Genomic DNA, 14921 nt, shown 5'->3' with positions numbered 1-14921 from the left:
TTGGCACCAGCAGGCGCCTCTTTGCCTGAACGAGGACAAAGATGCAGTCCTCCGCACAGGAGTCGCCGCGGGGGACGCATGCACGCAACGGGCAGGTATCGTTACACATACGATACCGCTCAAATAGTATGTGGAAATGAAAATACATCCAGTCGGATCCTCGACATCATCTCCCGATGTGTGTTTGGTTTGACAATTTTTCCGATACTTTGACACACCGACGCACCGGACGCATCGGAGTTTTGTACTCCGAATAACACATTGTGAACTGCACTCCAACACTAATTTTCAAAATACAATAATATGCAAACGCAAGACACTGTCTCAAAATCAAATAATTCATCCAATACATTGACGATATGTGTTCACTTCCAACAGTCAACCGTAGCACATTGGATGGAATTAAGACAATAGTATATATTGTATTGATCATAGATTGTGTAGATTTGTTTGTATCAACAGCTGTTCGCTTTGACTTTAGCCTACACATTAGGTTTACAACATGATTCTTTCTTTTGGCAGTCAAAATCCATTGTTTTGGGCTCGGTTAAGCTTGTTTTCAATTTGTGTCAACTGTATGCATTTTGTACCTGCCTACGCAGACAAATGTTGTGCCAACTGTGTAGTTTAGAGTTTAGGTTCGAGAAAAAATCCCTCCCTCCCTCTACACAGGTATATCTGCACTCAAATCTAAAGCATCGTGTAAAAACTCCTTTTCAACCTACAGTTGCCAGACTGGTCATGCTGGAACCCAGCAAGTTACACAGGTATATCCCCAGTCATGTGTTTAACTACTGGTCGTTGCGCACAGAGATGAAAAAGCTAGAACATACACTCTGTCCCAACTCCAAACAGCCTGAGTCTAAGAAGAAAGTGAGTTCTTTGGGGCAGCTTTGCACACAGGAAGTCCACATGATCACACAATTTTAACCTTCAAGGTTAAAAGCACTTCATCCGAAGTGACTTCCAATTAAGGGGTCAGCTAAATGACACGTAATGTAATGTGGTCTGCTCACCATCAGTGTGTCTCGGTGCTCCAGCAGGATGGAGCGGGGCACCCGGCGGTCGCTGACATTCACGGTGCCGAGTTTGCTCTCAGCCCGAGCGAGCCACAACAGCATGGAGTGCAGCGTCTCATGAAACTCCTAAAAAAAAGAACACCATTCAATTAATTTTAATTTATAGTGTCAAATAACAACAAAAGTTATCTCTGGAAACTTTACAGATAGAGTACACAGAGATCGGATGAGCTGCATTTATCAAATTACATTTTCTAAACCGCGCTTATTAACGGCGTGTTCCGTTTTCCTCAAAAGTGCCAATAACTGTATGTTACTACAGCTTTCGCAACTGTCGTTTGGATTTTGAACTCGGGGTGCCACGAGGTCGTCAGAGTTCCCGAGCACGGAAGGGCGCGTTTCAGACTTTGACCTTGGAAAATCAGACTTCCAAGTGCAAGTTCCAAGTTTCTCCGTGTCACCTGACCTGACACTGCATGAGCGCCTGGTGCAACCTCCTCTCCCAGCTCTCCAGGCCGCCGCACGCCTGCTGCCAGGTCTGATTGGCCGAGCCGAGGGCCTCGTGCAGCTCCCGCAGCTCGGTGGCGTCGCCCGGCGTGAAGTGACGGCTGCTCAGGTTGGCAGAGATCATCAAGCACTTGTAGCTGTTGAAGGCCTTCTGCATCTCCTACAAAGAAGCCAGGAAAGAAATGCATGTTAGTGTGGATTAGGGCTGAACGATGAATCTGTTTCAAATTAAAATTTTAAAGAATGCGTTTAGCTTATCGTGAAGAACGTGAAAATCAAATGTGAATATTAAGTTGAATGTTTGGTTTAACATTTTATATTCCTCTTTTTATTATTACATTTACTGTTTTTTCACAAGATAAATGCAGAAATAATGTTAAAGTGCCCATATTATTAAAGAAATCACTTTTTCTGGGATTCGGGGTGTTATTTTGTGTCTCTGGTGCTTCCACACGCATACAAACTTGGAAAAAAAACATCCATGCTGTTTTGAGTGAGATACGGTTTCTGAATGCGTCCTGCCTTCAGTCTCCGGGTGAGCTGTTCAAAATCGGCAGGGCTTTACGTCACTAGCCAAAACTAGGTGGCTAACACGCTAGCTCGTTCTGAATGGCAAAACACTGCTACAACACACACTAGTTTACCATAATCTACAAAAGAACTACTTACATGTCCCTATTCTGCAGGTATTCCACGCAAAGGTGGAAGTGTGCCCTTGCTTAGAAGAAGTCTCCCGGCTAATCCTGCCTTGTACTACGAATGCTAGATGATGTAATCCTTACCTAGCTACTGCGCATGTGCGACTGCCAACAAAGATGTTCCAGCAGTGAGAGGTCTCACTCTGTAGCTAAAACAGAGACCTGAACACAGGGTGAAAAGAGGAGCTGCAGCAATGTGCAGTACAACAAAAATATGGTGTTTTTCAAAAATTAAACCATGTAAACCTATTCTGGTACAACCTCAAAATACAATTATGAACCTGTAAATGAGCATAATATAGCCACTTTAAATGTCACAGATTGTTTACAGAAATTTTCAGTGGATTTTTCATTATCGTAATTTTTATTTAACGTGATCGTGGAAGGTGCAATATGTAGATTGCTATTGAACTGAGGCGTATCAGAAATTTCAGTTTACAGAAAAGTACTGATATGATTTATTGGATTTCTTATTATTATAAATTTAGCTTTTGTGATAAATGTTTTGTGTTTGACTGTTTAATGTTCCATGCTTATTAAAAGAAAGACACGTATTGCCGGAAATATAGAGTGGTTTTGATGGTGTTTTGTGTTCTAATGCTCCGTGATGTGTTATCTGTTACACGGTGAGTATTCAACAACAGCTATACTTTTAAAAAATAATAATCGCAAATCGAATCGTGATCGCTAGGGTTGGGTACCGAAACCCGGTGCTAATACGGCACCGGTGCCTTAACCGGTATCTACCGGACCGAATAGTAACACAGAAAAAGTGTTTCTCCTCCGTATTGCGATGAGACGTTACCTTCAGTTTCCCGATGTTGGCTTCGATGTCTCGGATGCCGGTGGGCGGTGCGATCTGCTTTAGCCTCTCCAGCTCTGGCAGCACCCTGCCCAACCAGGAAGTGACATTGCAGAGGTCAGAGTTCAGCTTCTGCCACTGCTCCAGGTCCCGCTTGACGTCCGTCTTGTCATTGAACCTCTGCAGCTCCCAGCGCTCGATCACACCTGTGGAGATGCGGTTAATAAACGCTCGTGAACACTGCTGTAAATGTGCCGTGTTCAATTGTTGCGTTTCTCAAGATACCGCTTTTAGTTAGGTCTCTTTTTTAAAACATTAGCAGGGTGACTTGTTTCAATGAATTTATTTTACCCAGGATTTGGTGCACAAGTGTATATGTAAGTGAGCATTTGACCATTAAATGGACATAAATTGACATTTATTTTTTCTTTCGCTGTGTCATTAATCAGGCTTAGATGTTGTTCTTTTAGAGCAGAGATTCCCAACCTTGAGTTGGGGAACCTTCGGTGGAACCCAAGGTACATCTGAGGGGTCTCGAGATGATTAAAATTGATATGAAATACACAAATAAGTTTTTCTGTTACACAAACATTATGTTAACTCTGACTTTTTAAGGAGGACTCCTGTATCGCACCAGGATCGCTTCGGTACTTTACCGTTTAATTAATGGTATGTATCTTTTATGCCCTTGTATGTTTTTGAGCCTGCCTCGTCAAAGACAAATTTATGTCACTCGTTACAGACGATAAAGGTTTTCTTATCTTATAATGTAACTGTGGGTTTATTTAAATTTATGTCACACCAAGCTCTGTGTCATCTGTGGCAGTGGGTTTAAAAGAACGGTGAGTGTGTCCTTTTCGCGTTGTCCGGCAGAGCTCTGTGCACTGCAAGCAGCTTTTTATTACATCTCTAAAAATCTTATCAAGAACGAAAAACCTTGAAAGTTGCAACGTGGTCTTTGTGAGGGGAAAGTAGTCCTCCTTTGGTCACACAGACCAGTCCACGACACTTATAGTACAATCTGTATTTTCTAAAATGTCCATTAGTCAATTCAATTGTATTTATAGTGTCAAATCACAACACAGGACACTTTACAGATAGAGTAGGTCTAGACCACACTCTATAATTTACAAAGACAAACAATTTCCCCCCCTCTGTGTACGTACCTGTGCTGGTCTGCTTGTCGGCCGTGCTGCTGGTCAGACCCGGATCCTCCGGCTCCTCCTCGTCGTTCAGGATCCGCTGGACTCGCTTCACGTTGCTGATGCTGCCGCTGCACTCCGACATCAGCTTAGCCTGAACACACATATATACACACACACACACCACTTTAACCTACAACCCTCATCTTCAGCCACTTAACATGCTGTGTCAAGCTGGATTTCAATTTCTTTGGACGATGGAAGAAATCTTTTAAGTAAATGCAGAATTGGGAAGTAACAAATTGCAATTACTCTTGTTATTGGAATAGTTTTTTGTGTACTTTAACTTTTTAAAGTACTTTTTTAAATTTGTAGTTTAACTTTTACTTCAGTATGTTTTGATTCAAGTATTGTACTTTGCTACATTTGAAATCACATTGGTTACCGAGTTAAAAAAAAAGGAAATAAAAAAAAGGTCTCTGACGTTGTTTTGCACCGTCGCTTTGGCAAAGTATCTGTCAACAAACTAAAATCGAATGTCTTTGTGCCCTTATCAAATCGCAAAAGACTGCGATTTAATAAGTATTTAATAAGTATTTTTATTAAAAGATATTAAAAAGTATGAATAAGTATCTCCCCCTGCTGTTAAAGAGTAACTTTTACTCTGAGTACATTTTAAATGAGCTACTTTTCACTTTTACTTGAGTAGATTTTTATACCGGTCATTTTACTTGTACTCAGACAACCGCCCACCAAGAGTCAGGGTCTGTCCGAGGTTTCTGCCTAAAAGGAAGTTTTTCCTCGCCACTGTTGCACTAAATGCTTGCTCTTGGGGGAATTGTTGGGTCTTTGTAAATTATAGAATGTGGTCTAAACCTACTTACGGGGTTCATTTAAGGACATCCTCAGATCTCAGACTGAGGTGTCAGACTCAAACGAAAAGGCATCAGGTCACAGGCAAATCGGCATCGGAGTAGCCTAAAAGTCACCCAGTCTCAGAAAAACCTCTGTCATCTTTAGACAAAATACATTAGGTCTCGGAAAAAAACGGCCTCGGACCAAAAAGCGTCATGTCTCAGAAAAACCTCCCTCAGCTGAAACTGCTTCAAACCAAACGGCCTCAAATGAAAAGGCGTCATGTCTCAGAAAAACCTCTCTCAGCCTCAGACAAAACTTTGTCAGAAAAAAAGTTGTCAGAGATAACGTTGCCCAGATGAGGGAGCTGTTGACTAGCTTTCTGAATTAGCTAAAGTAGATAGCAGCTTTTACAGTGAATACCCAGTCTCACGGCAGTTAGTGAAATGTTCACGTAATTTAATCTATTGATTTGTGTACCGACATGTTTAATTCGTTTTTTTCGTGATATCAGCACGTTTTTTAAACTAATGTATTTCAATGGTTTTGGTTCAATGGTATTATTATTTCGGTCTTATTGCCAGGGAAGCAGGATTGCTTTGTTGTTTATTGATATTTTTAAAACTATAACGCTACATCTATCAACATTGAGGGAGATTTTGTTTGAAGCAGTTTCAGCTGAGGGAGATTTTTCTGAGACATGATGCTTTTTTGGTCTGACACTTGACTCATAGACTTGACAGACGACGTTTGGTCCGAGGCCGTTTTTTCTGAGACTAATGCAGTTTTGTCTGAAGATGACAGAGGTTTTTCTGAGACTGAGTGACTTTTAGGCTACTCCAATGCCAATTTGCCTGTGACCTGATGTCTTTTCGTTTGAGTCTGACACCTGAGTCTGAGATCTGAGGATGTCCTAAAATGAACACTGTACCTACTCCATCTGTAAAGTGTCTTGAATAACTCTTGTTATGATTTGATACTTAAATTGAATTGAACTGAAAAATTAAAAGATGTCGAAGATGTTGATGTGCGTGTCCTTACATAGCCCTGCTGGTGGAAGGGAGTACTGCTGGTGTGTGTGGGAGACGAGCTTAGGTCCCGGAGGATTTCTCGGTGAACTCGTTTCCTCTCTGGGGAGCAGGGCTGGTGCCAGCTGGGCGGGTCGGTCCCTGACTTCACTGAGGAGAGAGAGAGAGAAGGAAAAAAGTTAAAGTGATGGTCAAAACCAAAAAATAAATAAACCACAGGGACGGATAAAGAGAGAGAAAACAGAGTAATAATGGGGAACAAGGACCGTGCAAGTCTTATGATTCACACAAACCAGCCGACACATGCATAAGACTAAGTATCTGTCAAACGTGCAAAAACAGCATTATATAAACATAAATGGATAGCACAAGTAAGTAACATCCATTGCTGCATGCTTCATGTTTTCACTCTAAAGATTTGATCTGGGTAAACAAACAATCTTTGTAATCTTTAAAGTGGATGATGAGTGGTTCACAGCCACATCTGTCACTCGAGGTACAAATGTGGCAAAACATCTGTGAGTTAGATGAGGGGCGGGGATGTGGGATACAGCGCACAGCGAGGCAGTGGCGTGCAGGATACAGAGTGCCTACCCGAGGCAGCTTTCGCTGCTCTGACAGTCGCTTTAACAAAGCACTCTGAGCTCTCTGACGACTTCGCATCTGGAAGAGAGAGTGGAGGTCAACAGTGTCTAGAAGCTGCTCTGGAAAGGTTGCGAAACTGTTAGGAGAGTTAAAGCGTAACTCTCGCCAAAATGCAACCTAGGGTCTTTTTGTGAATGTACCCGAGTCAAACTTTCGTAAAAGCATAATTGGATAAAACGCCACTTTTAAGATTGACCGTATTTTCATTTTCGGTCAAATGGCCTTTTGAATGGGAGTGCTAGGAGCACTACTATGATTGCATCAAAATCACCATTTTTAAAACACTAAGAAGGCTCGACAACATGAAACTTTGCTTGAAGTATCACCAGGGGCTCTACACATGAACTCAAGCATTGAGAACATTGTTTGTGTACACAGAGTTTACTAAGGTTTCGAATAACTCACTTGGCAGTTGGTTTTTCCGCTCGCCGGCATCTTGCCCGTCAAAAAGTGTCGATCTCTGAATGCGAATGAACGCATCTATTGATTTTAGTATTGTTTCTTATATGAGGCTCCTTTTTCCAACTACAAGGTCAATATTGTTTTTCACTACGACAAAACAATGAATTATCCGTGCATTTATATGGAATTAAGCTTTAGGAGCTTTCCATCTTTACTCTCCTCCCTGTTACGTTGCATTCGGAGATCGACACGTACACCCGAGGCAAATTATAACGCCAAACTATCGATGTAAATGTCTGTTGATATAATGTTAGAAATAAAACTACCCTTGCATCGCATTGCAATAGTTATACTTTGTTCCCTGTAGTTGGTAGCATAGGCTACAGCATCAGCGGAGTGATATTACCTAGGCTACTGAGAAAGCCGGTTTCCATGACAATCACACGAGTTTATTTACCTGCCGCTGCAATTTGCATGTAAACTGGCCGAGCTTACATGACTTTTCTGTCAACAATTATCTAAAGTTAGCGGTTAGCCCAGCCAGGTATCTACCAAGAGTGTAGCTATACCGTTAGCTAACGTTGTCACTCTCCACAATGCATTGAACTGTAATGTCATCTCCACTAACGTTGTCAGTCTCAATCTATCAGTAGACTTGTGGGCCTTTAGATTGCTGGGTTTTTCAAAGTCGTCTGGTCTAAAATGATCACTACACATTTGCCACTTGAGTAGAGTCTCCGCCTTGATGTCCAAGCCAGCAGCAAGAAGCCACAGTTGGTTCCTTTCTGGATCTCCCATTGGAAATTCGTGGAAACTTTGTGGTGCCCATCTGTTTGGTTTATTTTTACAATTTCTAAATGCACACTGAAACACCAATGTTGCCTAGTCTTTAGTTTCCAATCCAGTGCTTCAATACCACTGTACTAGGCTACTACTAGGTGTCCCGACTGTAGTGCGTTTCTCCGTTTACTTTTTGGCACAGTACTACTAACCAGAGCGAAGTAAAATTCTGCCGCTGCAGAGAAACTAGTCCCTCAAAATGTCAAAAATCATTGAGATGGAAGGGTAGTTTTATTTCTAACATTACTCTATCAACACAGACATTTACATCGATAGTCTAGCGTTATAATTTATTTGCCTCGGGTGTACTGTGGAGTGGGTAAGTGTTTTTAGTGGCAGGCTAGCAGATACTGTTGACTTGCGCTAGCCTAGCACCAGCGAACTCTGCAACTGGAAGGACTGGATGAAAAGTGTTGAAAACGGTCTCCACTGATAAATAACACACTGGCTAACTTCGAAATGAGGTCTTATGTTTGTCCACCCCTTTAAATCCACCAGCCATTTTCATATTATACCAACATTTGCAGCATCCTGAGCCTTTTGGAAAGGTTACTAGGAAATCTCAGCCCAGAGTAGTTTTATTCTCCCCAAAACAAGTTTCCTTTTTATTTTTAAACTATACAAAAAAAAAAAAAAAAAGAAATCTGTCTCCCGCAACTTAATTGCAACAAATATACAAAAGACATCACAACTTTTATCGCAATTTTTTTACAAAAGCTCCCGCGAAATCAGGCATTTTGGGCCGTAACAATCTCAAAAAAAGGCCACGAAATCCTGTTAAAACCACGTTAAAAACAAGTTCTGCGATAAACAGCTGTTATCACCTGACAGAGCGCTGAAGAAAGTGGCCTCCTCGTCATCCTCATGTGACGACGATCCTCCCACGTCCACCGTGTGGTCCCACTCCAGCGAGATGGAGTCCACGCTGATGGGGGTCTCTCGTCCCGACCGCTCCAGAGGGGGGGCCAGGAGGTGGCACATGACCTGCAGTCCAGCTGCTGGGCCCTCCGCTTCCTCCTCCTTCTTCCTCACCTCCCCCCAGGACGTCCCGTTGGTCAGATCAGGGGAGTCGTCCAGGTTTGACAGTTCCCTCTCCTCCTCCAGAACCTTCAAAAACATTAAAGAAAAAGAAATTAAGTACCAAACACAAACGCGCACGCACACACACACACACACACACACACACACACACACACTGAGGAGGGCATAGTGCAAAATGTCCATGTGTAATGGACTGTGATGAACAGAGAAATTTCAGGGTTTCCCCCAGAAAAGTTGTTTAGCCTGGTGGCAAGTGTCTTTTTTCAACGAGGGCCCGGCTGGGGCCAGCCACACACAGAATCATGGACGGAATTGAGAAATTGAGAAGAATAAAAAACAAAACAAAAAAAAAAACAAGACAAATTGCATAGGGCCCTACATTAAGTCAGTGCTGAAAGCTAACAGGAGATTTGAAAATATGACTTAAGTCTTAAGTTTCCATCCGAGCCGTCTTGCTGTAACTAGTTAAAAACTAATTCCCAGTGACCTAAGCCCGGTGAAGGGGCAACTTAGGAACGGTGGGCCACCAGGCTTGCAAAACACGGGGAAACCCTGGAGAAATGTGTATGTGCAGTACTGACGGGCCGTCTGTGGACAAGGCGGTGGTGGAAGCGGGCTACTCTGCCAAACACCTCCTGGCAGTACGAGTGCAGCTCCTCTAGCTCGTCCTCGATCAGCACGGCGTCCAAGGGAGCGCTCTTCTGGATCAGGTTCTCTCCGAACACGATCAGGGCGTCGATCTTGTTGGTGTTCAGGGTGATTTCCTGCTGGAAGCCCTGCAGAGGGGGACATAATAATAATAAAAATAATGATAATACTAACTTATTTATATAGTGCCTTTTACGAAACCCAAGGACACGAGGGAAACCGAGCTAGGGGAGGTCGTAGTGTGTGGTGAACAGGTGTTGTTTGAGGGATTTTTTTAAACATGTCCAGGGATGTAGCATTGTGATATTGGGGGGGGCGCTGCAACACTAAAGCTGGAGCCTGTCTGGGGTTTAAATGACATGAGGGGACCAGGAAACATTTGGGACATGTAAGGAGGCAGAGTCACCAACATGTATGTACAGTATGTCAACAGTGTGGGCTAATTTAGGACATATTGCAGGTCAGGGACTTACGTTCAGTTGTCTCATCTTGTCTTCGACGTCGCTCTCGGAGAAATGCTCCACGTTGGTGAGCTGGAGGTCCATCTCTGTCAGCCAGACCAGGAGCCCCTCCCGAGTTCCCTCAAAGTCTTCTCTCTGAGAGGTAAAGTGCTGCAGGAATGCAGAGCACGCGCATCGGTATTTGTTATTTATATCACAGCAATATTTTAAAACAATATCATTTACACCTTATTACTAACTTTGATCAATGTTGATTCCATCCGTGGTCACGAGGGGGACGAGTTGCTGGGGTTTAGGGATTTTTAAATCCCAAAATATCGGATTCTTTTCATATTAGACAGATGTTGATATATGCAAATAAGTCTAAATTTTAAACAGAATTTCAATTACAATTCTAAAGGACATCAAGAAGTTGATACCATGCTGCCGTATGTGATGCTGGGTATATGGTTTCTAAAAGGGACTAAACATCGCCGTTTGTAATTACTATATCACCAGAACTAGAGCTGGGCGATACGGATAAAGTATCACGATATTTTTGACAAAATACATCGATGTTGAACACAATGAGAGTTTTGATAAATAATCACCAATAATGTGGATACAATGACTAAGTGGGAAAAGGCAAATAATAAAACAGCTAGAACAGTCTGGTAAGTTCAGAAAATTACATTGCTTTACTGCCTTTAAAACCAGGAAAAGACAACGCTTATGTCGTATCACGATGTTACCATAATCAAAATCTAAGACGATATCTAGTCTCATATATCGGTGTTGGTATAATATCCGTATATCACCCAGGACTACACGGGATTGGTCCACGCTGACCTTGAGTCTGCGGAGAACAGAAGCCACCCTCTTCTGCAGGACGTCCCACCTCTGGTTCCCCTCGTGCACCGTGACTTTGAGCTTGCTGGCGGCGTCGGTTCGGTTCTCCCTGGCCAGGCGGCGGTACTGCTTGTTGACCAGCTCCAGCTGAGTCAGACGCTCGTGAACCTGCCGCTGGAACGCCTGAGAGCGGAACGGAAAGACATACGAGTACGAAACTGGTAACTCAAAAGATTCAAAAATCCTCCGGTAAAGGAGATGAAAGAGGTGCAGTCCGTTGATACTGTAAACTTGCAAAGTGAAAGACAGCATTCGGGCAGTCCTCTTTTTCAGTTAAAGGCCCACAGATTTGGAATAGCTTACCATCTGATTTAAAAACATAAACTGATCACAAAGTTTTTAATACTAAGGTAAAATTATAGCTTGGCCAACACTAAGTCAGATGTTTGATACAGCACAGTATAATTTACGCTCTTCTTTTTTATTCTTAGTTGTTATTTTAGTAAATGTCTTTACTTATTTTCCTTAGTTACAAAAGTCTGTGTTTGTTTTACTGTTGGTTTTTATGCATTTATGTGACCGTTTGCTTTAATTGTCAGCTTTTAACCATCTAGGTTGCTGCCTCAGTCTGCTGTATCATTCCTCTTTATGCATGTACTGTATGTGGCTGCTGGGCCGTGTTTGCTTTACTGTTAGTTTTTATGCATCAGTGACTGCCTGTTTGTCTGCTTCAATTGTTAGTTTGTATGTCTATTTAATAATGTTTTACCAGGTGTCATTTTTAAAAGCCTAACCAGGGACAAGGACGGCAAATTAATCAACGGCTGAGAAGTCCCGTATACGTTACATTGCATCGGTTGCACTTCAGATGTAACAAGATAAAATAAATAAAATACAAATGTATGAGTCCTCTGTTAAGGTTCTTGAGCGGCCACAGAATTATTTTTCAGGTGTACAGACTGAAAGGGACAGTGTGATATCTGCACATATAGAATATCACTCTGCAGCTTTGGACGTCTGATTTATTTGTTAACATGTCCATGTGGAAAAGGATATGTTGGGAAAAACATCAAAAGAATCAAAAGAAAGTATAGAACATAATAGCGCCATACAATGTAAAAATGTTACGGAAAAAAATCATCCGTTTCCTGAAAGATATGGGAATTTATTGACAAATAGTAGGTTTATCAGAAAGAGAGAGAGAGGGGGAGATTTAAAGAAGTGGCTCCTTAATAGAGAGGCCTTTTGAATTTCTAATCCTAGATTGACTTAAGTAGTCATGGTTAATCTGAAATGTTGCATTTTGTAAAGAGTCATTTGAAAAGCTTGTATCGTTGCGTGTTTTGTAAGTATGGTCATTTTATATTTCTCTAAATGTGTGTGGTCACAAAAAGTAAGATTGTATTTTATGAAAACTTCTTAGAACAGGAATATACACATCTATTTCATTAGACAGGTGCGGGGGAGAGATACAAGCAGGTCCAAAGTCGCAAACAAACTCCCGCACACTGTCTAACTTAAGAAAGATCAATTTGTTTCTGTACTAGACCTTCATCAGGCAAATGCTATGAGACACTGAGAAGCCATCTTTAGTAGGAAGTGGCTATAGGTCTGCACCAATCACATTCTCCACATGAAATCGGGCATACATGCTGTATATAACTTCTGTTTACTGTACATGGAGCTGAAAAGAAGTATGACACTTTATATAGCAACAATACTAAAACATCCCGGCCATATCTCTACATTAGATGGATATGGATCTTGAGGTTTCACCGTTATTTACCTTTTTGTGTTTCAGTACAGATTTTCGATTTTTGAATCGCTCACTTGTAAAACACTTTTGACTATATCACCACATGAAAGATGTACTTGATTGGATCTTGAAGTATCAACTGATTGACTAATTGATTGATTTTCACAAATACCTTTACACTCACAACAAGGTCAGATTATGAACTCAAAATGCCAATGGTCAACCAAAAGCTCTGATCAAGGGCCAAGCCTGGATTTTTGGCAAGGAAGCACACATTGTCTTTTTTCCATCTCACATTTAAATAAGGTCAATATCCAGTCTGACAAGTTAAAGCAGGCTAAAGCAGCAGGCGTCCACTACCAGTTGCTCAGGACCATTAACAACATTTCCCAGTCACTTTATGGTGATTCTAACCATTACGCTCCCAGAGCTTCCATTACAGTCAGTATATAGGTTGCTGGTCTACACTGGATCCCAGTCCAGATTACCAGACACTAATCTGTTTCTAATCCAGAGTGACACATCGAAGGTCAAAGGTTACTTCTGTGTCTCAGAGCAACTGAAGCTCAACTCCCACTGTGACACATAAAAAAAAAAGTGTTAAAACTATCCAGCAAAACAAATTACACTAATCCCATCAAGTGCTGAACTCCACAGCTGCAGGCAGTTTGCATTCCTGCCATTTTTTTTCTAATAAAATAAACAACAACAAACTGGTAACAACCAGATGATAGACACTTCCAGGAGTCAAAATTCTACTGTGTAAAGATGTAAAATATTCATCTTTTGGATGTATTTTAAAGGAACACGCCGACTTATTGGGACTTTAGCTTATTCACCGTATCCCCCAGAGTTACACAAGTCCATACATACCATTCTCATCTCCGTGCGTGTCAGGGTCAGCAGCTGTGTTACATGTAGAATCATCAATATGCAGGTTAAAGTCTCCAATAATTAAGACCTTTTCCAGTTTGATGATAGACGATAGGAAGTCAGTAAAATCAGTAAGAAAGATGCTTGCCGGGCCGGGAGGGCAGTAAATCAACACACTGTAAAAAGTGTTAAAAGAACCTACTTTGAGCATCTGTGATTCAAAAGAGGAAAAACTTTCAGAGTTTATGGCTCTACATATGAATCTGTCACGATGCACAGCAGCAAGCCCACGGCGTGCCATGCGGGGCGTCCCAGTAACAGAGCAGCCAACAGGACAGAGCTCATTTAAGTGAACAAACTCATTTTCCCTTTGCCACGTTTCTGTAAGGAACATAAAATCCATATTCTCACTGGTAAAAAGCTCGCTGAGAATAAAAGTTTGTTAGAAATGGAACGAGCATTGAGCAAGGCAAACCGTAATGATGATGGCAGACCTGCATCCTCAACAGCTGATTGTGACGGAACGGACCGTAAACAGCTGACGCGGTCACGTGATCGCCAGCTGCGGCGAGCGGTCAGTCTCTGGTCAGACAGCACAGCAACCATCTGTAGCGGCAGGTCCACGTTCCCAGCAGCACATCGCTGGGTCAGAAGAGGCACCCGTCCAACGGGCAGAAACATCCGCGGGTACTGCGGCTGGGGAGTAATTACACCCGCTTCCTGGAGGGAAACCGGCCGCAACCACCGGGACCGTTCTCCGCGACAAGGCCAGAGAACCCCCGTCCAGGAAGTTCGCCTCGTCTCGTGACCGGAGTGCCAGCTCTGCAGCCCTGTCTCCGCGCTCCCTTCTTGGGATTACCAGGGCCCCTGGATGTAAACAGGAGCCGGTACTCAGGTGAGGAGGGAGGACGGAAAAGTTTGTCTGAAACTTTCCCAGCTTTCAAAGAGTCCTTCCATAGACACTCTGATGTCCAATAACGAGCGTCGATCATAAGTCCGAGTAGTAGAGATGCAATCGTTAGACGATAGGGCTGACATGACAACAAATAAGACGAGTACAGACATGGAAAGTTGACACAGATGCGATGCAGCAGCGGCCAAACCAAACACAGGAGCCATCTTGATAACCAAGTACTGGTACCGTTGTTACTCTCTGCTCCTCACCATGGGGCTTCTCGTGTGCTGCAAGCAAATCACTCCGCCCAAGTAGCAGCAGTTGCAGTGCTTCGCCTTCTGAGAATATAGTTCCCAGTCTGTATACAGTTAGAAGATGGCTGTGTCTTATGTGACCTTGTTATTTGTACACGCTATCACAACATGTAAATAGGAAAATGTTGGCGTTATTTTGTCACTTATTGGGAGCCGGTTGGAGCCGG

The 14921-nt window shown here is 42.5% G+C and overlaps 1 protein-coding gene across 7 annotated transcripts in view; it reads right to left on the bottom strand.

The window, feature by feature from the left end:
• LOC144535340 (nesprin-2-like) overlaps positions 1-14921 on the bottom strand; it is a 114185-nt gene that overhangs the window by 1067 nt on the left and 98197 nt on the right. For all 7 annotated transcript variants that reach the window (XM_078277757.1, XM_078277758.1, XM_078277756.1 and 4 more), the window contains 9 exons: positions 10917-11099; positions 10101-10238; positions 9561-9755; positions 8763-9045; positions 6065-6201; positions 4193-4322; positions 3030-3232; positions 1486-1686; positions 1017-1145 (listed from right to left, as the gene is read on the bottom strand). In XM_078277757.1, the coding sequence (XP_078133883.1) occupies positions 1017-1145; positions 1486-1686; positions 3030-3232; positions 4193-4322; positions 6065-6201; positions 8763-9045; positions 9561-9755; positions 10101-10238; positions 10917-11099 (1599 nt within the window). The remainder of the gene's footprint in view (positions 1-1016; positions 1146-1485; positions 1687-3029; positions 3233-4192; positions 4323-6064; positions 6202-8762; positions 9046-9560; positions 9756-10100; positions 10239-10916; positions 11100-14921) is intronic.

The sequence above is a fragment of the Sander vitreus genome, chromosome 20 (genome assembly GCF_031162955.1).
Source record: "Sander vitreus isolate 19-12246 chromosome 20, sanVit1, whole genome shotgun sequence".
In the NCBI taxonomy this organism is placed as follows: domain Eukaryota; kingdom Metazoa; phylum Chordata; class Actinopteri; order Perciformes; family Percidae; genus Sander; species Sander vitreus.
This window is presented reverse-complemented; position numbering and strand designations above follow the sequence as displayed.